We start from the raw sequence: 25,763 nt of genomic DNA on the forward strand, positions 1-25,763 counted from the left end.
GCACACAAATAACATTTAGTATCTATTGTGCGAGTTTTGCTTGCAAACATTTAAAGTCTATTGATCAGAAATGTACAGAAAAACCCAATGTAAACCTGGTACACAAAATGTTTGAAATGTTTTTAAACAATGAGTCTGAGGAAGAGGGAAAGAAAGGGGAAAGAAACACTCACTTAATGGGGTTGCATGACCTCTGATCTCTGTTCTGACTTTCTGGTGAGGCCTGATCACCCTCACCAGAAAGGCTAGAGACATTGGGTGAGATTTAAGTGTAGCGCTGATACATAGGAAGAAGTTTATCATTTATTAATAGTCCTATGTGTGTTTCGGACCACGAGAAGGACCGAGAGCGTTGCCCCTGAATGAGGGACACCTGTCTCTAGTCTATTTCACTATTTCTTGAATTACCTTATGGGATACAATTATTTCCTTTATGGAGTTATCAAGAGTTGTAATTCAAATTGTATTTGTTATTCTGATTCGTACATTTTTTATTTAAGGCAAGTCGTCCAGGTCCTGAGGCAGCAAAGCATCCCCAAGCCATCACACTACCACCTCCATGCTTGACCGTTGGTATGAGGTTCTTACTGTGGAATGCAGGGTTTGGTTTTCGCCAGGCATAATGGGACCCATGTTGTCCAAAATGTTGACTCAGGTTTGCCAAAAAGCACCCAGAAGAATGTTCTATGGATAGATGATTCAAAAGCATAACTTTATTTTACATGTTTTATGCTTTAGTGTTAAGATGTCCCTTCACTGGAACTAAGGGCCCTAGCCTGAACCATGAAAAACAGCCCCAGACCATTATTCCTCCTCCACCAAACTTTACAGTTGGCACTATGCATTGGGGCAGGTAGCATTCTCCTGGCATTCGCCAAATCCAGATTCATCTGTTGGACTGCCAGATGGTGAAACGTGATTCATCACTCCAGAGAACACGTTTCCACTGCTCCAGAGTCCAATGACCTCAAGCTTTACAGCACTCCAACTGACGCTTGGCATTGCGCATGGCGATCTTAGGCTTGTGTGCGGCTGCTCGGCCATGGAAACCTATTTCATGAAGCTCGCAACAAACAGTTATTGTGCTGATGTTGCTTCCAGATGCAGTTTGGAACTCGGTAATGAGAGTTGCAACCGAAGACAGAGGATTTTTACGCGCTACACGTTTCAGCACTTGGCGGTCCTGTTCTTTGAGCTTGTGTGACCTACCACTTCGTGGCTAAGCCATTGTTGCTCCGACACATTTCCACTTCACAATAACAGCACTTACATTTGACCGGGGCAGCTCTAGCAGTGCATAAACTTGACAAACTGACTTGTTGGAAAGGTGGCATCCTATGATGGTGCCATGTTGAAAGTCTCTGAGCTCTTCAGTAAGGCCATTCTACTGCCTTATGGTGATTGTATAGCTGTGTGCTCGATTTTAAACATCTGTCAGCGACGGGTGTGGTTGAACTAGCCGAATCCACTAATTTGAAGGGGTGTCCACATACTTCTGTATATATATTGTATTAGCTATGTCTAGAATTGACCAACGGCATAGACAACACTGTTCAATCAAGAGCTTCTAACCAGTGCGCTTTTGATACACTGACTCCTTTCGATACACCCAAAAGTCCAGGACACAGCTAGAGTACCTACCAAGGAGCATTGGTACATTGTGGGAAAGATGGCAGAAGCGGACACTGAAGTGGATTGTGAATCTAATGATGCTAGAATCGAGGAGAATTGGAGTATTGTCCAAAAGAATGGAAAATGGAGCACAGTGCTGAAAATGTCCCTTCGTATCTTGTATGAGCATGGTTTATTAATGAGGAGCAGCTAATCGAAATACCAATCTTGAAGAATCCATTTGAGCTATCCAAACTGGTAGAGAGAGTAATGGGTGAAGTGAAGGCTGTGAGGATCACGAGAGGCGGGCTGATTTGATTTTTGCACTTCTGCGGATCAGAAGGAACATGTGTTGCGTCTTACCCGATTTGATAAGTTTGACATATCGTATGCGTCTCTTCGGAACAGGTCACCCCTCAAGGGGTTAATTCATATCTGGCGTCTCGTGGGAAGTCGATGTTGAAGAAATGAAAAATATTCTGGGATTGATTGATGCATGTTGGATGAATCGTGTGGTGAATGATGAACAAGTGAAGAGTTGATCTGTTCTTTTGTTTTTTGAAATGGAGTCTCTCCCTACTCAAGTGCAGTTGGAGTATATCAACTACAGAGTCAGAGCATTTATCCCAAGACCAATGCAGTGTGATCATAGGAAAGCTTTTGGTCATGTTTCAAGTGTTTGCAGAAGGGAGAAACTGAGATGTCCAAGTTGTGGAATAGATCATATCATGTGTTATAAAAGTGATGAAAATGTAACATGTTGCAATTGAGGTAGGAACCATGAAGCCACGTCTTTTGAATGCCCGACAAGGGTGAAAGAAAATGATGTGGCCAAAGTTAAGGTTGTCCAGAGCATTTCATATGCAGCAGCTGTTAAAAGGGTTGAGGGTTTGAATGGTGCTCCTGATGTGTCCATGGTGGTGGATAGGCCTTCATTGCAGGCTGCAGGCAGTGGTGGATTTAGGTAGAGGCGACATGGGCAGCCGCCCAGGGCGGCAACTTGCCGGGGGCGGGACAGGGCGCCCGCACAAAAAAATACGGAATGGTGACATTTGCGTGATCGGTTTTCTATCGCTCATTTGCACGTCACGTCAATGATATCATGTCACCATGTGGGACTGTGGGTCAATTAACCTTGACAGAGTGGGCGCCCTGATTCTAGCTTGTGAGCTAGACAGGCTACTGCCTGGGAAGGTCTCCCACTCAGAACTACAAAATGGGGAGGGGGGCAGGCATAGGTTGACCTCAGGTCTCCCCACTGGAAGCCCGAGGTAGCGGGAGCAGGGGAATCTATCAAATAGCGCACCTCTAACTTTGTACAGTAGTAATGCAATTAGTAAAATCAGTCACACCACGAAATGCTACAAAATAAACCACAATTCATTCATAGTTTCATAGACATATTGTTGGATTTTTTTCTGGTTTGTGCGGAATCGTTAGGAATAATATAAAACCAGTCTGCACACCACCAAGGTGAATTGGTTTAGTCTTGACTCTTCGTTGACAGTGTTGGGGGATGGGTAAGGTATTGATGCTCGAGTGCCAAATCAACACAAATTTGTTTATATTTGTCTTTGTTACTTATTTTTGATATTTGAGTCTTATTTTTGTATATATATAGTTTTAAATGTTATGATAATTTATTTGTGTTGTTCCAAATGTCTGAGGGGGGCTGAAGGGGTCGGGGGTCGCCCAAGGAGCCATACAAGCTAGAAACGCCACTGGCTGCAGGGGTTGCCTTTCATCAGCAGAACCCTGATATTTCAAAGGTTAAGAAGGTAGACTTTGTGGCCTTTATAACTATGGTGATTAATGGCACTGCCAAGGTGGAGAGAAGGTCCAGGAAAATAGTATTATTGTGGATGTGCCAGAGAGGTTTCTCAGTGGAGGAGTTATATGGAATATTGTCACAAGCCTTTTTACCACCCTCTCAGATCCTACAGCCTGAGAAGGGAGATATGGAGATTTGAAAGAAGGAAGAAGTGGGAGTTTGGTCAATTTACAATTTTTATTTGGGTGGATTAAGTTAGTTTCTCTATCATGTATGGATTAGATTCTTTTCCCCTTTTTTAAAAAACCCGTCCAGTTGGTGGCGCCAATACATATTTTGGGGATGTAGTCCGCCATAAAACCCACAGAAGAAGAAGCAGTACCTACACCTGGTTGTTTGTGACCAAAATGTGCAATCGGAGATGATTTTCTGTTTATTTTATAAATAGTTTTGGCTCTCGTCTCGGCTGATGAATATCGACTATCTTAATTCGCTACCGTTTGCTAGCTGGCTGTTAGGTATCACAAGCTAGCCATGTGGTTTAAATAGGAAAACTTTTTTTCAAAACATCAACCAACGACAATTTAGCACAAGTAAGCAGCTGAAAACTACTAAATGTCATGATCTGAGTGGATGTGGAACTACCTACGCTAGCGAACGTAAGTTAACATTTTCCATTCCTCTTGATGCTATTTATCACGCTAGCTAATGACTGCGTGTTTGAAAATATCGCTACATAGCTTGCTAGCTAGCGTGAGCAGATAGCCTGCTAGCTAGCTTGTCGTACTATAGACGTAACGTACGAATTTGTTCAATTAAAACTACATGTACATGTATCGTTAGCTAGAAAACATTGGCTACACAAACTTAACGTTAGGTATTTTTAATTAGCTGGCTACTAGCTAGTTAATGTAGGAGGCATTTGTGGCGTAAATTTAGCTAGCTAACGTTAGCTTGCTAACAAGCTCCTAGCTAGACCAGAGCGGGCTACCATAATCTTCAAAGTTGACAGGTTAATTAGCTGTTTATGATTGTGTGTAGTACTTGCTTGCGCAGTCAATCGGAAGGCTATGCCTTTCACCAACACCACATGACGTTGTTACTGCTCTTGTAAATGATTTAACAAGCCGAGCTCCCTGCCATCCAGGACCTCTAATTTACCAGGCTGTGTTAGAGGAAGGCCCAACATTTTTCAGACTCCAGTCACCCAAGCCATAGACTGTTCTCTCTGCTACCTCATGGCAATTGGAACCAACAGTACCCTAACAGCCTCTACCCCCAAGCCATGAGACTGCTAAATAGCGAATCAAATGGCTACCCGGACTGCGCGCATTTACCCTTTTTTTTCTCTCACTATTTTACCTACTTTACGCACACACTGGACTCTACCCACACACTTGCACATACTGACACCCCACCACACACACACTACATGAGCCTGCACACATGCATACTGATGCCTCACACTTTCACACATGCTGCTGCTACTGTCTTATCTATGCTGTTGTCTTTAAACCCTACCTAAACTCAGCAAAAAAATAAACGTCCTCTCACTGTCAACTGTTTGTTTATTTTCAGCAAACTTAACATCTGTAAATATGTGTATGAACATATTATTCAACAACTGAGACATGAACTGAACAACTTCCATAGACATGTGACCAACAGAAATGGAATAATGTGTCCCTGAACAAAGGGTGGGGGGTCAAAATCAAAAGTAAGTCAGTATCTGGTGTGGCCACCAGTTGCATTAAGTACTCCAGTGAATCTCCTCCTCATGGACTGCACCAGACTTGCCAGTTCTTGCTGTGAGATGTTACCCCACTCTTCCACCAAGGCACCTTGAAGTTCCTGGACATTTCTGGGGGGAATGGCCCTCACCCTCCGATCCGAAAGGTCCCAGATGTGCTCAATGGGATTGAGATCCGGGCTCTTCGCTGGCCATGGCAGAACACTGACATTCATGTCATGCACAGAACGAGCAGTATGCATGGTGGCATCGTCATGCTGGAGGGTCATGTCAGGATGAGCCTGAAGGGAGGGAGGAGGTCTTCCCTGTAAACGCACAGAGTTGAAATTGCCTGCAATGACAACAAGCTCAGTCTGATGATTCTGTGACACACTGCCCCAGACCATGACGGACCCTCCACCTCGAGTACAGGCCTCTGTGTAATGCTCATTCCTTCGTCGATAAATGTGAATCTGACCATCACCCCTGGTGAGACAAAACCGCGACACGTCAGTGAAGAGCACTTTTTGCCAGTCCTGTCTGGTCCAGCGACTTTGTACCGATCCTTTGCAGTTGTTGTAACTAGAGGTCGACCGATTAATGATTTAACGCTGATACCAATTTATTGGAAGACCAAAAAAAGCCCATACCGATTTAAATCTGCCAAAATATCTATGCAATGATAATTACAACAATACTGAATGAACAATGAACACTTATTTTAACTTAATATAATACATAAAAATATATTTAGTCTCAAATAAATAATGAAACCTGTAACATTTGGTTTAAATAATGCAAAAACACTGGAGAAGAAATAGTGCAATATGTGCCATGTAAAAAAAAAAAAAAAAAAAAAAAACGACCGTATAAGTTCCTTGCTCAGAACATGAGAACATATGAAAGCTGGTGGTTCCTTTTAACATGAGTCTTCAATATTCCCATGTAAGAAGTTTTAGGTTGTAGTTATTAGTGGACTGTTTCTCTCTCTACTATTTGTATTTCATATTCCTTTTGACTATTGGATGTTCTTATAGGCACTTTAGTATTGCCAGCCTAATCTCGGGAGTTGTTAGGCTTAGTCATAAACAGCACTGTGCTTAAGAGCATTGCTAAGAGCTGCTGGCAAATGCAGTAAAGTGCTGTTTGAATGAATGCTTACGAGCCTGCTGCTGCCTACCACTGCTCTATCAAATCATATACTTAATTATAATAAACACACAAATACGAGCCCTTGGTATAACATGGTAAAATCCGGAAATTATAATTTTGTAAACAAAATGTTTATCCTTTCAGTGAAATACGGAACCGTTCTGTATTTTATGTAACGGGTGACAACCCTAAGTCTAAATATTGCTGTTACATTGCACAACCTTTGCTGGTATTTTACATAATTATGACAAATGAATTTGTCTTTGGAAGAAATGGTCTTCACACAGTTCGCAATGAGCCGGGCGGCCCAAACTGCTGCATGTACTCTGACTCTGCTTGCACTGAACGCAAGAGAAGTGACTTTTTTGCCCCCCTTAGTTAATATTGCCTGCTGACATGAATTTCTTAACTACATATGAGCAGGGACCCTGGGCATCTTTCTTTTTTTTTTCAGAGTCAGTAGAAAGGCCTCTTTAGTGCCCTAAGTTTTCATATCTGTGACCTTAATTGCCTACCTTCTGTATGCTGTTAGTTTCTTAATGACCTTTCCACGGGTGCATGTTCATTAATTGTTTATGGTTCATTGAACAAGCATGGGGAAACGGAGTTTAAACCCTTTATAATGAAGAGCTGTGAAGTTAATTAGCCTGCAGAGTTCTATATTACTAAGTCTGTACCCAAACAATTTGAGCTTGTACTTCTAAAAATTCACCTTTCCAGAAACAAGTCTCTCAATGTTGCCGCTTGCTATCGACCTCCCTCTGCCCCCAGTTGTGCCCTTGATACCATATGTGAACTGATTGCCCCCCATCTATCTTCTGAGCTCGTGCTACTAGGTGACCTGAACTGGGACATGCTTAAAACACATCCTACAAACAAAGCTTGATGCCCTCAATCTCACACAAATTATCAATGAACCTACCAGGTACAACCCCAAATCAGTAAACACGGGCACCCTCATAGATGTTATCCTAACTAATTCGCCCTCCAAATACATCTCTGCTGTTTTCAATCAAGATCTCAGCGATCATTGCCTGCATCCGTAATGGGTCTGCGACCAAACGACCACCCCTCATCAATGTCAAACGCTCCCTGAAACACTTCTGCGAGCAGGCCTTTCTAATCGACCTGGCCGGGGTATCCTGGAATGACATTGACCTCATCCCGTCAGTAGATGATGCCTGGCTATTCTTTAAAAGTGCCTTCCACACCATCCTAAATAAGCATGCCCCTCTCAAACAATTTAGAACTAGGAATAGATATTGTCCTTGGTTCACTCCAGACCTGTCTGCCCTTGACCAGCACAAAAACATCCTGTGGCGTTCTGCATTAGCATCGAATAGCCCCTGTGATATGCAACTTTTCAGGGAAGTTAGGAACAAATATACACAGGCAGTTAGAAAAAGCTAAGGCAAGCCTTTTCAAACAGTACTACAGGATGCAAATTTCTAACTCAAAAAGGTTCTGGGACACTAAAGTCCATGGAGAATAAGAGCACCTCCTCCCAGCTGCCCACTGCTGAGGCTAGGAAACACTGTCACCACCGATAAATCCACTATAATTGAGAATTTCGATAAGCAGTTCTCTACGGCTGGCCATGCTTTCCACATGGCTACCCCGGTCAACTGCCCGGCACCCTGCACAGCAACCCGCCAAAGCCCCCACCATTTCTTCTTTACCCAACTCCAGATAGCTGATGTTCTGAAAGAGCTGCAAAATCTGGACCCTAACAAATCAGCTGGGCTAGACAATCTGGACCCCCTCTTTCTAAAATTATCTGCCAAAATTGTTGCAACTCCTATTACTAGCCGGTTCAACTTCTCTTTCGTATCGTCTGAGATTACCAAAGATTGGAAAGCTGCCGCGGTCATCACCCTCTTCAAAGGGGGTGACACTCTAAACCCAAACTGCTACAGACCTATATTTATCTTATCCTGTCTTTTCTAAGGTCTTCGAAAGCCAGGTCAACAAACAGATTACTGACCATTTTAGACTCCCAACATACCTTCTCCGCTATGCAATCTGGTTTCAGAGCTCATGGGTGCACCTCAGCCGCGCTCAAGTTTCTAAACGACATCATAACCGCCATCGATAAGAGACATTACTGTGCAGCCGTATTCATCGACCTGGCCAAGGCTTTCGACTCTGACAATCACAACATTCTTATTGGCAGACTCGACAGCCTTGGTTTCTCAAATGATTGCCTCGCCTGGTTCAACTACTTCTCAGAGTTCAGTGTGTCAAATTGGAGGGCCTGTTGTCCGGACCTCTGGCAGTCTCTATGGGTGTGCCACATGGTTCAATTCTCAGGCAGACTCTCTTTTCTGTATACATCAATGATGTTGCTCTTGCTGCTGGTGATTCTCTGATCCACCTCTATGCAGACGACACCATTCTGTATACTTCTGGCCCTCCTTGGACACTGTGTTAACCCTCCGACGTCCACAGGTGGGGGTTGTGCTTACAGCCCAACACCGTGCAGGACGTTTGGCATTTGCCAGAGAACACCAAGATTGGCAAATTCGCCACTGGCGCCCAGTGCTCTTCACAGATGGAAGCAGGTTCACACTGAGCACATGTGACACATCAGGAGACGCCGTGGAGAACGTTCTGCCTGCAACATCCTCCAGCATGACCGGTTTGGCGGTGGGTCAGTCATGGTGTGGGGTGGCACTTCTTTGGGGGGCCGCACAGCCCTCCATGTGCTCGCCAGAGGTAGCCTGACTGCCATTAGGTACCGAGATGAGATCCTCAGACCCCTTGTGAGACCATATGCTGGTGCGGTTGGCCCTGGGTTCCTCCTAATTTAAGACCATGCTAGACCTCATGTGAATGGAGTGTGTCAGCAGTTCCTGCAAGAGGAAGGCATTGATGCTATGGACTGGCCCGCCCATTCCCCAGACCTGAATCCAATTGAGCACATCTGGGACATCAAGTCTCGCTCCATCCACCAACGCCACGTTGCACCACAGACTGTCCAGGAGTTGGCGGATGCTTTAGTCCAGGTCTGGGAGGAGATCCCTCAGGAGACCATCCGCCACCTCATCAGGAGCATGCCCAGGTGTTGTAGGGAGGTCATACAGGCACATGGAGGCCACACACACTACTGCGCATAATTTTGACTTGTTTTAAGGACATTATTATCAAAATTGGATCAGCCTGTAGTGTGGTTTTCCACTTTAATTTTGAGTGTGACTCCAAATCCAGACCCTCATGGGTTGATAAATTTGATTTCCATTGATAATTTGTGTGATTTTTGTTGTCAGCACATTCAACCATGTAAAGAAAAAGGATGTGTTGTTTTAGTGTTCCCTTTTATTTTTTTGAGCAGTGTAGGTGAAGTGTACCTATGATGAAAATTACAGGCCTCTTAAGTGTGAGAATTTGCACAATTGGTGGCTGACTAAATACTTTTTGCCCCACTGTATATCACTTGTCACCCCTAAAGCCAATTCCTCCTTTGGTCATCTTTCCTTCCAGTTCTCTGCTGCCCATGACTGGAACGCATTGCGAGTCTCCAGCTTCAGAGATTCTTGCATCTCCCTCACTAGCTTTAAGCACCAGCTGTCAGAGCAGCTTACAGATCACTGCACCTGTACATAGCCCGTCTGTAAACAGCCCATCTATCGACCTACCTCATCCCCATACTGGTATTTATTTATTTATTTTGCTCCTTTGCACCCCAGTATCTCTACCTGCACATTCATCTTGTGCCGATCTACCATTCCAGTGTTTAATTGCTATATTGTAATTTCTTTGCCACCATGGCCTATTTAATTCCTTAACTTACCTAATTTGCACTCACTGTATATAGACTTTTTCTTTTCTTTTGTACTACTGTATTATTGACTGTTTGTTTATTCCATGTGTCAAACTGCTTTGATTTATCTTGGCCAGGTCGCAGTTGCAAATGAGAACTTGTTCTCAAGTAGCCTACCTGGTTAAATAAAGGTGAGATATATATATATATATATTAGTAGTAAAAAGACAGGGTCCTGAAAAGGATTTTCTTTTTCCTTTTCTTTTTTTTGCTGAGTATATGTACATAGCTACCTCAATTACCCTGTACCCCTGCACATCAATTTTGTATTGGTATTCCTTTCACTGTGTAATTATTGCTTGTCACTTTTTGTTTTTCTTTAACTGTTGGACAAGGACCTGTAAGTTATGATTTTTATGTAAGTCTACACCCGTTGTTTACAAAGCATGTGACAACTCTAATTTATTTTTATCGTGTCTTCCAACCAAAGCAGTTTGGTTATGAGAGAGACTTTGAATTCAACCTTTTTGACTTTACTAATATAGCTAGCTATAGCAAATATGATCTATTATATTGTCAAGATGGTCAAGTGACCGCTCTAACAATATAAATGCATGACCTCAAAGATGGGATGCAAGAACAGGTGGGTCCGTTCTAGACATTGAGACGGCAGATGCAGTTGAAGTCGGAAGTTAACATACACCTTAGACAAATACATTTGTACTCAGTTTTTCAATAGTCCTGACATTTAATTATAGTAAAAATTCCCTGTCTTAGTTCAATTAGGATCACTACTTTATTTTAAGAATGAAATGTCCAAATAATAGTGATTTCTGCTTTTATTTCTCTTATCACATTCCTAGTGGGTCAAAAGGTTACATACCAAATACTTAGAGTGTAGCATTGCCTTTAAATAGTTTAACGTGGGTCAAATGTTTCAGGTAGCCTTCCACAAGCCTCCCACAATAAGTTGTGTGAATTTTGGCCCATTCCTCCTCACAGCTGGTGTAACTCTCAGTCAGGTTTGTAGGCCTCCTTGCTCCACATGCTTTTTCAGTTCTGCCCACACATTTTCTATAGGATTGAGGTAAGGACTTTGTGATGGCCACTCCAATACCTTGACTTTGTTGTCCTTAAGCCATTTTGCCACAACTTTGGAAGTATGCTTGGGGTTATTGTTAATTTGGAAGACCAATTTGCGACCAAGATTTAACTTCCTGACTGACGTCTGGAGATGTTGCTTCAATATATCCACATAATTTTCATACCTCATGATGCGATCTATTTTGTGAAGTGCACCAGTCCCTCCTGCAGCAAAGCACCCCCACAACATGATGCTGCAACCTCCATGCTTCACGGTTGGGATGGTGTTCTTCAGCTTGCAGGCCTCCCCCTTTTCCCTCCAAACATAATGATGGGCATTATGGCCAAACAGTTCTATTTTTGTTTCATCAGACCAGAGGACATTTCTCCAAAAAATACGATCTTTGTCCCCATGTGCAGTTGCAAACCGTAGTCTGGCTTTTTTATGGGGGTTTTGGAGCAGTGGCTTCTTACTTGCTGAGCGGCCTTTCAGGTTATGTTGATATAAGACTCGTTTTACTGTGGATATAGATACTTTTGTACCGGTTTCCTCCAGCATCTTCACAAGGTCATTTTGCTGTTATTCTGTGATTGCTTTGCGCTTTTCATACAAGTATGTTCATCTCTAGGAGACAGAAAGCATATCCTTCCTGAGTGGTATGACGGCTGCGTGGTCCCATGGTGTTTGTACAGATGAACGTGGCACCTTCAGGCGTTTGGAAATTGAATGATCCAGACTTGTCGAGGTCTACAATTTTTTTTTTTTTTTTTCTGAGTTCTTGGCTGATTTATTTAGATTTTCAAATGATCTAAGGTACTGAGTTTGAAGGTAGGCCTTGAAATACACCCACAGGTACACCTCCAATTGACTCAAATGATGTCAATTAGCCAATCAGAAGCTTCTAAAGCCATGACATCATTTTCTGGAATTTTCCAAGCTGTTTAATTTCTTATGGTATTGGGGAGGCTTGCGTCCCTCTTGGCCAAAAGGCAGGGAAAATGCTGTGCGGCAAATTCAAATAAAATGATATAAAAATCAAACTTTCATTAAATCAAACATGTAAGATTCTCAATTAAAGCTACACTCGTTGTGAATCCAGCCCACATGTCAGATTTTAAAAAGGCTTTTCGGCGAAAGCTTAAGAAGCTATTATATGATAGCGCAACAGTAAACAAAGAGTAGCATATTTCAACCCTGCAGGCATTCCACAAAACGCAGAAATAAAATATAAAACATGCCTTACCTTTGGGGTTCTTTTGTCGGCACTCCAATATGTCCCATAAACATCACAATTGGTCCTTTTTGTTCGATTAATTCCGTCCATATATATCCAAATGTCCATTTATTTGACGCGTTTGATCCAGAAAAAAAACGCTATGTCACTGCAAATTATTTCAAAATTGCCTATAAACTTTGCCAAAATATTTCAAACTACTTTTGTAATACAACTTTAGGTATTTTTAAACGTTAGTAATCGATCAAATTGTAGACGGGTTTATTTGTGATATATAGAGGACGAGAGGAAACTAACGCTACTTTTCAAGTCTTGCGCAACTCTCACCAGTGTTACTCATTTCCTAAGATGGTCGTACTTCATTGCACAAATGAATAACCTCAACCAAATTCCAAAGACTGGTGACATCCAGTGGAAGTGGTAGGAACTGAAAACAAGTGCCTAAGAAATATCATTTCCCAATGATAACTCACTGAACAGACAGACCTAAAAAAAAAAAAAATCTGAACGGTTAGTCCTCGGGGTTTTGCCTGCTACATAAGTTCTGTTATACTCAGACATGATTCAAGCAGTTTTAGAAACTTCAGTGTTTTCTAAATCTACTAATAATATGCATATCTTATATTCTTGGCATGAGTAGCAGGAAGTTGAAATTGGACATGCTATTTTTCCAAAAGTGGAGATGCTGCCCCCCTATACCTTAAGAAGTTAAAGGCACAGTCAACTCAGTGTATGTAAACTTCTGACCCACTGGAATTGTGACAGTGAAATAATCTGTCTGCAAACAATTGTTGGACACATTTCTTGTCATGCACAAAGTAGATGTCCTAACCGACTTGTTAACAAACAAGTTTTCGCAAGGAATTTGTGGAGAAGTTAAAACGAGTTTTAATGACTCCAACCTAAGTGTCTTAACTTTTGACTTCAACTGTACCTGTGTGAACAACAGGCACAACTCTAAGTTATTTATTCCATTGACAAAATGCTATGTGCGTCCACATCAGTGCATTCTTAACCTCTAGCGACGAGCAATCCCGTATCCGGGAGCGTAAACATAGCCTCAAGCGCATTACCATAACGCAACGTTTCCTATTAATGAAAATCGCAAATGAAATAAATATATTGAAACACAAGCTTAGCCTTTTGTTAACAACATTGTCATTTCAGATTTTCAAAATATGCGTTACAGCCAACGCTAGACAAGCATTTGTGTAAGTTTAGCATGGCATAATGCTAGGCTGTGCTGGCAGCAGGCAACATTTTCACAAAAATAAGAAAAGCAACCAAATTAAATCATTTACCTTTGACGAACTTTAGATGCTTTCACTCAGGAGACTCCCAGTTAGATAGCAAATGTTCCTTTTTTCCAAAAATAATATTTTTGTAGGCGAAAAACATCACGTTTGTTCATCCTACTTGGCTGAGAAATCGACCGAAAATACTTAAACTATAACGGCAAACTTTTTTCAATATTTGCTCCATAATATCGACAAACACGGCAAACGTTGTTTAGGATCCATCCTCAACGAATTGCAAAAATCGCTGAAGTTGGAGACTTATCTCCCTCACCAACTTCAAACATTTGCTATCTGAGCAGTTAACCGATCGCTGCAGCTGTACATAGTCTATCGGTAAATAGCCCACCCATTTTTACCTACCTCATCCCCATACTGTTTTTATTTATTTACTTTTCTGCTCTTTTGCACACCAATATCTCTACCTGTGCATGACCATCTGATCATTTATCACCCCAGTGTTATTAATCTGCAAAATTGTAATTATTCGCCTACCTCATGCCTTTTGCACACAATGTATATAGGCTCCCCTTTTTTTCTACTGTGTTATTGATTTGTTAATTGTTTACTCCATGTGTAACTCTGTTGTCTGTTCACACTGCTATGCTTTATCTTGGCCAGGTTGCAGTTGCAAATGAGAACTTGTTCTCAACTAGCCTACCTGGTTAAATAAAGGTGAAATAAAAAGGTGTTTTTAACATATGTATTCGATAATATATCCGTGGAGGCAGTTGGTTTCTCATAAACGATTGGAAAAATGGCTACCTCAGTATTTTACGCAAGGTTTTCTCCGGGAGACACCATGCGTCCACTCGCCCTATATGGTCTCTTACAGCCATTCTCCAATTGAAATGCCTAAAAAGACGTCACAATGCTGCAGACACCTTGGGGAAAACATAAGCCGACTCCTAGCTCCTTCACAGCCATATAAGGAGTCATTGGCATGAGGCGGTTTCCTAAAAAATGCGTCACTTCCTGATTGGATTTTTATCTGGGTTTTGCCTGTAACATCAGTTCTGTGGCACTCACAGACAATATCTTTGCAGTTTTGGAAACGTCAGTGTCTTCTTTCCAAAGCTGTCAATTATATGCATAGTCGAGCATCTTTTCGTGACAAAATATCTTGTTTAAAACGGGAACGTTTTTCATCCAAAAATTAAGAGCGCCCCCTATATCCAAGAGGTTAACAACCTAACCATTACTAAACTTCTATTTAGATCAAATGAGCAATTCCATTTTTTGTTGACTTAATTTGACACTCATTGACCACCATACAGAAACTCAGTTCGTTGTCTTATTTTTGGGCTTAGTAAACCCTGTCGCTTCGCCTTCGCTTCTCTGGCTCTTGTCCGTGTTTTTATTATTTGGGGAAAAAAAATTGTATTGATATATTCCACCTAACATAACATGCTGACCAGACCGGACATGTCAATTGTGCGAGCGTTGAATTGCTTGCATGTGTACATTTATTTCGCAGTCATTGCACCCACGCTACTCGCGGGCAGTAGCGAGCGTCCGGGTGGCCCGGCGCTAAAATCGAAATCTGTTATTTTTGTGACACGCAACGCGCTGCATGTCCGGCCTCATCTCATTGGTTTTTAGGAGCATATTCCATCATGGGTGATTTTCCTGACCCTGTAATGCAAACAACGCTTCTTATAACACCAATGCCCACTTCTAAGTTAACCTCTCCCCTAGGCACTCGAGTAGATCTGAAAGGATTGGAGTGGGTAGGTATATGCAGAAGATGACGGTCCACACTCCGGTAGGTTGTAGTAATGCTTTAGTTGGTTGCCAACCGCCATATTAAGTCCAAAATAAGAAGCCTGAAGGAGGAGCGATGACGAGAAACGAGATCGGGTTACTGTTTTTATCTGTGGATCAATTGTCGGAGTTGAGGACTTTTTGTGCATTTCAGGTAAAATAACAACCCAATGTTTATACCCCAGGACAAATTAGCTAGCAACAGCAAGCTAACTAAATTGCCTAAATCTTATGCTTTTTGACCTGTCCCCAAATTAATATAATTCAGTTTGTTTTGAAATTTTGACCTGAATCTCCTGATCGTGTCTGGTGTGGGGGTACGAAATCCATATGCATGTGAGCGGTTTGGTCAGCATGTATGGCATTTTGAAAGATTTCATAATCAAATGGAACATGAATTTATTCTAACAAGGTTGAAGCAGCAGTACTCGCCTTGCCCATTTATTCTTATTAGACTTGGCTTTACTTGATATATTATTACTTAATATTGGAAGCCGTGGTGTGCCTAGATGCTTTTGCCAGTCATTTCTCTTGAAATGGGTTCACGAGACAGGGTGTGACGGATGTATTAACTTTTTGGTGGGTGTGTGTGTGCAGGTGGTGATGGCAGAACGTCGTGTGGAGTGTTCATGGAAGAGGCACGTCGGCGAGCAGCTGAAGCAGAGGGACCGTGTGCAGAGGCAGGCCTTCGAGGAGATCATCCACCAATGTTAGAGCCACATACCATATCTCAGTGCTCAAGATGCTATTGATGCTAAGATGCTTTTTAGTTCTGCTGCCTGTGCAGGTATCCCAGAAAGTGTGTGTTTAATAAAGTTCCTTTTTGTGTTGGTCTCAGATAACCGTCTCTTGGAGAAGTCTGATCTACAGGCTGTTCTTTCAGAGAGATACCAGTCGGACAAATATGACTTTCAGAACAGACATGACGGCAGGTAGGCCTCCCCAGGATTTGACCTTTGAACTTGTTTGTGTGTGTTGCGAAATCAAGCTACTACCATATTGCTTATACCTATCCACTCCAGTCCTTTCAGATCTACTCGAGTGCCTAGGGGATAGAGGTTAATTTAAAGTGGGCATTGGTTTTATAAGAAGAGTTGATTGGATGGCGTTCCAAAAATCCCTTGCTTGAGAGAAAGTCTAAATGGGATCCTTGGGACGTCCAAATCTTAGTTACCACATTGATGTTGAAACGGTTAGGGTAGGGATTTCCCAAGAATCTTGGATAGCACTAACCTTGCTTGTGATGTTGTATAACCATTTGTGTTTGATTCCTCAGCCCGGGGGCAGACTCGAGTCGCAGCGACAACCTACAGCAGGAGATGGCCCAGATGCGAATCAGGCACCAGGAGGAGCTGACAGAGCTTCATAAGAAAAGGGGCGAGGTTAGCTTGTTTATTGTGCCTGCCCGTCCAACGTCCAGCCCAAATCTTCCCCTGGAGAACTACACTGTAGGCTTTCGTGCCGACCCTAACCTGGCACAGCTGACTCAGCTAATTGAGGTTCTGGGGAGCAGCTAATTAGTAGAATTGGGTGTGCTAGATTAGGTTTGGGATGATATCTTGGAGGGTAGATTTCCAGAATGAGGGTTGGTCACCCCTTGGCTGGGTCTGAATTTTACTAGATGCCAAATCCTTGCTTTCTCATTTCCTCTCAAACAAACTGGCCCCGGTTTGAGGCAAAAATAGAACGGGTTTAAATTAACCACTTCATACACAGAAGAAAAATATAAACTCAGTCAACAATTTCAAAGATTTTACTGAGTAAAAGTTCATAAGGAATTCGGTCAATTGAATTAAATTAATTAGGCCCTAATCTATGGATTTCACATGACTGGGAATACAGATAGCTTAACCTCTCTAGGCTAGATGGGACGCTACCGTCCCACTTGACCAACATCCAGTGAATGTGCAGGGCGCCAAATTCAAACTACAGAATTGTAAATATTTAAAAAATAAATAAATACACATGCAATATGTCAAATTAAAGTTTGACTTCTTGTTAATCCAGCCACGGTGTCATAATTCAAAAAGGCTTTACGGCGAATGCAAACCATGCGATTATCTGAGGACAGCACCCCATCAAACAAAAAGACTATCATATTTCATCCCGCCAGGCGCGACACACAACTCAGAAATAACAATATAATTCATGCCTTACCTTTGATAATGAGTCAGTGAACATATCTGATAGTAATGGGGCAAGTTGATTGGCTTTAAATAAATGGAAGGGCAAGCCATCAGGGCCTGTGGCCTTGTCACTTTGCGTTACCTTTAGACCCTTTTATTTCATCTAGATGCAGAGTGTTATCCAGAACTTTACTCATGTCCATAACTTGGATATCAATGGATGGAATATCTAAAGTTGTCCATAGCTGTATTATCTGATGGTGTTTTGGATTTGTGGAGGTTGGAATAAAATTACAAGTTGCATTAATAGAGGGATCACTTGTAATATTATGGGACGAGTCATATACCTGAGAAATAAGATGAATGTTGACTGGCTTTTTAAGTTGGTGTGCCAACAGGAAGCTGGCCTTGTCACCATATTTGAAGTACTCCCCCTTTGTTCATTGCAACAGAAACTCTGCTTTCAGTTGAAAGCAGGTTAAATTGAGTTTGAAGTTTTAGCCTCTGTGTATAATTCAGGGAATGGTGAAGTTGTATATTGGTGGTCTTGTGCCAAGTCCAGTAGTTCTTGAAGATTCAGATCTTTGTTTGACCATAATGAGCATTGTAAGAAATTATTTCCCCGTAATACACCTTTGGAAGTCTCTCAAAGAAGAGGGAGAGGTGTCGTCATGAATACATCTGTTGGTTGAGATAGTCACAGAATTCTTTGTTAGACAATATGGTCCTGTTAAATCTCCAATTCTTATTTATTATTTTGGGCGAAAGGTCTGAAATTACTATAGCAGAATATTCTGTATTCTTAACTGAAGGGAGAAAGACTACTTTTTAGATAGAACCTATGCTCGAGATGAGAGAAGTTGAAGTATAATGTGACCGGGGGTGGACGACGCACCATGGATCAACACAACCCATTTGGGTCATGAATGTAGAAAGAGCTTTTGCCTTCCCGGAGGTCCCCGCCAACGGTGAGGCGGTGGGTGTCAAGATTAGGGAAAGAGGCTAAAAGATGTTGATCACTTTTACTAGATTTATGACATCACCAACTAAGGCCAAAGTAAGCCATGGGAGTTCAGATTCTCCATTTAAAAATGTATAGATCAAGCATACCCCAAATTTTAAAAATGTGCATTCGGAAAGTATTCAGACTCTATTTTTATTTTTTTTAAACAAATTGTTACTTTACAGCCTTATTCTAGAATGGATTAAATTGTTTCCCCCCCCTCGATCTACACACTCACCCATAATGACAAGGCAGTTTTTAGAACTGAAATCTCACATTTACCTAAATATTCAGACCGTTTACTCAGTACTTTGTTGAATCACCTTTTTGGCATTGATTACAGCCTTGAGTCTTAGGTATGATGCTACAGTCTTGGCACACCTGTATTTTGGGAGTTTCTCCCACTGTTATCTGCAGATCCTCCAGCTCTGTCAGGTTGGATGTGGAGCGTCACTGCACAGCTATTTTCAGGTCTCTTCAGAGATGTTAAACGGGTTCACGTCCGGGCGCTGGCTCGGCCACTCAAGGACATTCAGAAACTTGTCCCGAAGCCACTCCTGCGTTGTAATGGCTGTGTGCTTAGAGTCGTTGTTCCTGTTAGGCTGGGGCGAAGGTTCACCTTCCAAGGTCCTGAGCGCTCTGGAGCAGGATTTCATCAAGGATCTTTCTGTACTTTGCTCTGTTCATCTTTGCTTTGACCCTGACTGGTCTCCCAGTCCATGAGTCTGAAAAACATCCCCACAGCATGATGATGCCACCACCATGCTTCACCGTGCCAGGTTTCCTCCAGACGTGACGCTTTGCATTCAGGCCAGAAAATCTGCTTCTCATGGTCTGACTGTCAAGGTGCTTTTTGCCAAATTTTGAGCAGGCTGTCATGTGCCTTTTACTGAGTGGCTTCCGTCTGGCCACTCTACCATAAAGGCCTGATTTGGTGGAGTTGTAAGAATATTTTGAAGATAAATACACAACGCACAGTACTAAAGGTCAAGAGGACTAACATTCAAGAGTATTAACGGTCAATGGAATTAGTGGTTTGTCTGTAATAGGGGATTAATGATCAATGGTTCAGAGACATGGGAGGAATTTCAGTCCTGGACTCACATGGCAAGTTCTCATTGGTCCAAATTGTTTATGTTGAACCTAAAATAGGATACTTGTAATTTGGCCATTGGCCCAGTTTTATTGCAAGAAATTCTAATTGGTCAATCACAGGCTAGGGCTGGGTTAAAAAACTACATCCTGTCCCTTTGTTCTGTGGAGAGAAGCACAGGGGAGAATAAACATCTACCTCCCCGCATGATTTGTTCTCTTTGAATAAACTTATTTTCCTCCCCCTGATTTGCTTTGGGGTCTGTGTTATTGAAGAGTAACATCAACTGCTTAGAGTGCTTCAGAGATGGTTGTCCTTGAAGGTTCTCCCATCTCCACAGGCATTCTGGAGCTCCGTCGGAGTGACCATCGGGTTCTTGGGAACCTCCCAGACCAAGGCCCTTTTCAACCGATTACTCAATTTGGCCGGGCGGCCAGCTCTAGGAAGAGTCTTGGTGGTTCCAACTTCTTCCATTTAAGAATGGAGGCCACTGTGTTCTTGGGGACCTTCAATGCTGCAGAAGTGTTTTGGTACCCTTCCCCAGATCTGTGCCTCGACACAATCCTGTCTCGGCGCTTTACGGACAGTTCCTTTGACCTCGTGGCTTGGTTTTTGCTCTGACATGCACTATCAACCCTGGGACCTTATACAGACAGGTGTGTGCCTTACCAAAAAGGAAAGGGTCTCAATACTTACAGTGGGGCAAAAAAGTATTTAGTCAGCCACCAATTGTGCAAGTTCTTCCACTTAAAAAGACGAGACCTGTAATTTTCCTCATAGGTACACTTCAACTATGACAGACAAAATGAGAAAAAAAATCCAGAAAATCACATTGTAGGATTTTTAATGAATTTATTTGCAAATTATGGTGGAAAACTTTAGTTATTGACCAAATAAATAGTTATCTCAATACTTTGTTATATACCCTTTGTTAGCAATGACAGAGGTCAAATGTTTCCTGTAAGTCTTCACAAGGTTTTCACACACTTTCTGGTATTTTGGCCCATTCCTCTAGAGCAGTGATGTGTACCTATGATAGATTACAGGCCTCATCTTTTTAAGTGGGAGAACTTGCACAATGCTGTTTTGGGGCTGTTGCTGGGCAACAGACTTTCAACTCCCTCCAAAGATTTTCTATGGGGTTGAGATCTGGAGACTGGCTACGCCACTCCAGGACCTTGAAATGCTTCTTACGAAGCCCGTCCTTCGTTGCCCGGGCGGTGTGTTTGGGATCATTGTCATGCTGAAAGACCCAGCCACGTTTCATCTTCAATGCCGTTGCTGATGGAAGGAAGTTTTCACTCAAAATCTCACGATACATGGCCCCATTCATTCTTTCCTTTTCACGGATCAGTCGTCCTGGTCCCTTTGCAGAAAAACAGCCCCAAAGCATGATGTTTCCACCCCCATGCTCCACAGTAGGTATGGTGTTCTCTGGATGCAACTCAGCATTCTTTGTCCTCCAAACACAACGAGTTGAGTTTTTACCAAAAAGTTATATTTTGGTTGTCATATGGTCAGATGAATTCTCCCAATCTTCTTCTGGATCATCAAAATGCTCTCTAGCAAACTTCAGACGGGCCTGGACATGTACTGGCTTAAGCAGGGGGACACGTCTGGCACTGCAGGATTTGAGTCCCTGGTGGCGTAGTGTGTTACTGATGGTAGGCTTTGTTACTTTGGTTACAGGTCATTCACTAGGTCCCCCCGTGTGGTTCTGGGATTTTTGCTCACCGTTCTTGTGATAATTTTGACCCCACGGGGTGAGATCTTGTGTGGAGCCCCAGATCAAGGGAGATTATCGGTGGTCTTGTATGTCTTCCATTTCCTAATAATTGCTCCCCCATTTGATTTCTTCAAACCAAGCTGCTTTCCTATTGCAGATTCAGTCTTCCCAGCCTGGTGCAGGTCTACAATTTTGTTTCTGGTGTCCTTTGACAGCTCTTTGGTCTTGGCCATAGTGGAGTTTGGAGTGTGACTGTTTGAGGTTGTGGACAGGTGTCTTTTATACTGATAACAAGTTCAAACAGGTTCCATTAATACAGGTAACGAGTGGAGGACAGAGGAGCCTCATAAAAAATAAGTTACAGGTTTGTGAGAGCCAGAAATCTAGCTTGTTTGTAGGTGACAATACTTATTTTCCACCATAATTTGCAAATAAATTCATTAAATCCTACAATGTGATTTTCTGGATTTTTTTTTCTTATTTTGTCTGTAGTTGAATTGTACCTATGAGGAAAATTACAGGTCTCATCTTTTTAAGTGGGAGAACTTGCACAATTGGTGGCTGACTACTTTTTTGCCCCACTGTATGTAAGGTATTTCTGTTTACTATTATTAAATTAGCTGAAATTTCTACATTTTGTTTTTGCTTTGCAATCATGGGGTATTATGTGTAGATTGCTGAGGACTTTTTTATATTTAGTCCGTTTTAGAGTAATGCTGCAACGTAGAAGAAGTCAAAGCATTGAATACTTTCCTCAAAGACCATTATCATGCATGTCTTGAAACTGGGGCTGCGGGGAAAATGCATGTCATCTATGCGCTTACAGTGAATGGAGGATGCTTTTCCCGTGGTTCGTTTTCATGCCAGCCAGGTAGACTATACTCCTGTTGTAAAGATTAACAATGTGCTTAATTTTAGGAATGTTGAGAAATTACTATACTAGGCCTAGCCTATAGAAAGCTGATGGGATCCTCTTTTTAGTAGAGGCCATCACTGTTCTCGTGCTTTTGCATAGCCTATAGAATTGTGGTGCAAAATGAGCTCCTAGGCTCTCATGAAGTGTTTGATTTTCAAACACATTTGTATTGACGTCAGTGTATAAATTGTCGGCGTAGAGGACTTAGTTTACCTGAAATGTTAACAACCCAATGTTTATATCCCAGGATAAATTAGCTAGCAACAGCAAGCTAGCTAGATAAATTGCCATAAATGTTTAATGGTTTTTGACCTTTCCCCAAATTAATATAATTGGTACACTTTTTGATATTTCAACCTGTGTGTGGGTGGGCCAGACTACGCGATGCATGCGGTCTAGTCAGCATGTAAGTCTTCTAGCCAAAATATCAGCTTTACAGGGACTATGGTAGGCAGTAATACAGACTTGGTCCGGGAGAGGTTGAAAAATGTCAGTGAAGACACTTGCCAATTGGTCTGCGCATGCTTTGAATACACGTCCCAGTAATCCGTCTGGCCCCGAGTCTTTGAATGTTGACCTGTTTTAAAGGTCTCCCTCACATTGGCTATGGAGAGTGATCACACAGTCATCCAGAACAGCTGATGCTCACGTGCATGCTTCAGTGTTGCTTGCCTCGATGTGAGCATAAAAGGCTTTTTGCTCGTCTGGTAGGCTCGTGTCACTGGGCAGCTCGCGGCGGGCGTTCCCTTTTGTAGTCTAATATTTTTCAAGCCCTCCCACATCACATTAGCGTCAGCCGGTGTAGTAGGATGCAGTCTTAGTCCTGTATTGACACTGCCTGTTTGATGGTTTGTCTGAGGGCATAGCAGGATTTCTTTTAAGTGTCTTGATAAGTATCCCGCTCCTTGAAAGCTGCAGCTGTAACCTTTAGCTCGATGCGGATGTTGCCTGTAAAACCGCTTCTGGTTGGGTTATGTACGTCATCCCCACAGTGACTGTACGTCGTCGATGCACTTATTGTTGAAGCTGATGACTGAGGTGGTATACTCCTCAATGCCATTGGATGAATCCCGGTACATATTCCAATCTGTGCTAGCAAAGTAGCATCCGCACCGCAACATCTGACCACTTCCGTATTGAGCGAGTCACTGGTACCTCATGCTTTAGTTGGTGATTGTAATCAGGAGGATAGAATTAGGGTCAGATTTGTCAAATGGAGGGTGAAGAAGAGCTCTGTTTGGTGTAAAGGTGTTCTAGAGTTGATTTGTTTTTCTCTTCCTCTCTGGTTGAACTTGACATGCTGGTAGAAATGAGGTAAAATGTTTCCCTGCATTAAGCCCCCAGGCCACTAGGAGCGCTGCTTCTGGATGAGCATATTCTTGTTTGCTTATGGCCTTGTACGACTCACTGAGTGATCTTAGCATCGGTTTGTGGTGTTTAATTGATGGCTACGAATAATATGGATGAGAACTCTCTTGGTAAATTGTCATGAGGTATTCTATCTCAGGTGATCAGTACCTCGAGACTTCTTCAGTATTAAACATCGAGTACCAGCAGTTGACAAATATCCCGCCCCTTGATTTACCAGACGTAGCTGCTCAGTCCTGCTGATGCACGGAGAAGCCAGCCAGCTCTATATTATCCGTGTCGTCGTTCAGCCACGTCTCGGTGAAATGTAAGATATTAGTTTTTAATGTACCATTGGTAGGATAGTTTTTTAATTGTAGATCGTCCAGTTTATAGTTCACTTTTTAGTCTTTTAAAGATAAAATCTTCATCCAGTTCGAGGTGAGTGATCGCTGTTCTGATGTCCGTAAGCTCTTTTCAGTCATAAGCGGTAGCAGCAACATTATGTACAAAATGAGTTACAAACAATGCAACAAAATAGCACAGGTGGTTAGGAGCCTGTAAAACGGCAGCCATCCTCTCCGGCGTCATTTGTGTATAATTGTCTTCACTATTAGTCTACAATGTAGAAAATATTAAAAATGTAGAAAAACCCTGGAATAAGTAGGCGTCCAAACTTTTGACTGGTAATTGAGGCAGTCCAAACTGAGTCAGAAGTTCCCGGTTATAAAGAGGGGCATGTGCTATGCCACTGCTTATAATAAGTTAAGAGTAACTAAGGAATCTTAAGATGTCAAATGATATCATGCTCAGTGCTCCAGCTATGCATTTTGTTTGCTAGCTAAGTGGCTAGATGTCAAGATCAAGTTTCTTGGTTACTTCAAACATTCAATCCCCTCCTGGCTCAAGATCCCTGTTGCCTAAATGTGTTATGTGTCAAAAAATAGAAATAGCACCCCTTGTGTTTCGGTAATACTGTATTCTCCGGCATGAAGTGATTATATGCGATGGCAACTGAAAAAGTGTGTATGTGGCCTACGCCTGTGTACACCCTCCACTAAATCACTGTGTATGGATGGGGCAGGAGTGGGACAGAGGACCAGAATCAAAGGCTCCATTGTTTTTGACTTTGTCATTGGCCTCATTGCCTTATAACTCACAAGACTTATGTATCCCTGTCCCCAAAGATGCGGTGACTGATGGCTAGAAATAAAGGATTGATCATGAGTCATGATCGATCAAAGGGGTGAAATGTGTATAAGTATCGTGTTAACCATGTGGCTAGCTGTGATTTCAAAGTAAGCTTGTTGCTCAAATGACTTTATTTGCCAGATAATATCTGAAGAGCATACTGCTGTTTTTTGGCTATTTAATTTGATTCAAATAAGTCTTAATGTCTGTGACCTATGTAATTTGGAGCAAGGTCTGGATTTAAGACCTTGACTTTCCATTTGTTTATAATTGGGTTTGTTTTGTAACTAACTTGCCATCAGTTGTGGATTTTTTTGACAGTGTCTTTCTCTTGCTCTGCTTTCATATAGCTGGCCCAGAGTGTGATTGAGCTGAACCACCAGATTCAGCAGAAGGACAAGGAGATTCAGCACAATGAGGCCAAGTGAGTTTACTCTACATGTTATTTAGTCTCTGCTTGATTGGGACTTTTTGTACTTTCCAACACCCCAGCTATTTGCTCTATTGTTACCTACTGATGTCGTTCCCATGAACCAGAGGTATGGTTTCTTCCTGATTAAATCAGGGATTTCTGACCATCCTATTTGCACTGAACAATGTGGTGTTTCATGAGTTGAAATGAAATGTCCCAGAAAATGTCCATACGCGCAAAGTTTATTTCTCATATTTGCACAAATGTGTTTATATCCCAGTTAGTGAGCATTTCTCCTTTGCCAAGATAATCCATCCTCCTGACACGGGGCATATCAAGAAGCTGATTAAACAGCATGATCATTACACTGATGCACCTTGTGCTGGTGACAAAAGGCCACTAAAATGTGCAGTTTTGTAATGCCACAGATGTCAGAAGGTAAGGGAGAATGCAATTGGCATGCTGACTGCAGGGATGTCCACCCGAGCTGTTGCCAGATAATCAAGTGTTAATTTCTCTGCCATAAATTGCCTCAATGTTTTAGAATTT

At 42.2% G+C, this 25,763-nt stretch overlaps 1 protein-coding gene across 2 annotated transcripts in view; it reads left to right on the forward strand.

Moving 5' to 3' along the window:
- Positions 1 to 3,726: 3,726 nt before the first annotated feature.
- atg16l1 (ATG16 autophagy related 16-like 1 (S. cerevisiae)) overlaps positions 3,727 to 25,763 on the forward strand; it is a 55,109-nt gene continuing 33,072 nt past the window's right edge. For both annotated transcript variants that reach the window (XM_024441974.2, XM_024441975.2), the window contains exons 1-5: positions 3,727 to 4,041; positions 15,998 to 16,109; positions 16,239 to 16,332; positions 16,677 to 16,782; positions 25,153 to 25,226. In XM_024441974.2, the coding sequence (XP_024297742.1) occupies positions 16,004 to 16,109; positions 16,239 to 16,332; positions 16,677 to 16,782; positions 25,153 to 25,226 (380 nt within the window). In that variant the 5' untranslated portion in view covers positions 3,727 to 4,041; positions 15,998 to 16,003. The remainder of the gene's footprint in view (positions 4,042 to 15,997; positions 16,110 to 16,238; positions 16,333 to 16,676; positions 16,783 to 25,152; positions 25,227 to 25,763) is intronic.

This window comes from Oncorhynchus tshawytscha, linkage group LG13 (genome assembly GCF_018296145.1).
Source record: "Oncorhynchus tshawytscha isolate Ot180627B linkage group LG13, Otsh_v2.0, whole genome shotgun sequence".
NCBI classification, from domain to species: domain Eukaryota; kingdom Metazoa; phylum Chordata; class Actinopteri; order Salmoniformes; family Salmonidae; genus Oncorhynchus; species Oncorhynchus tshawytscha.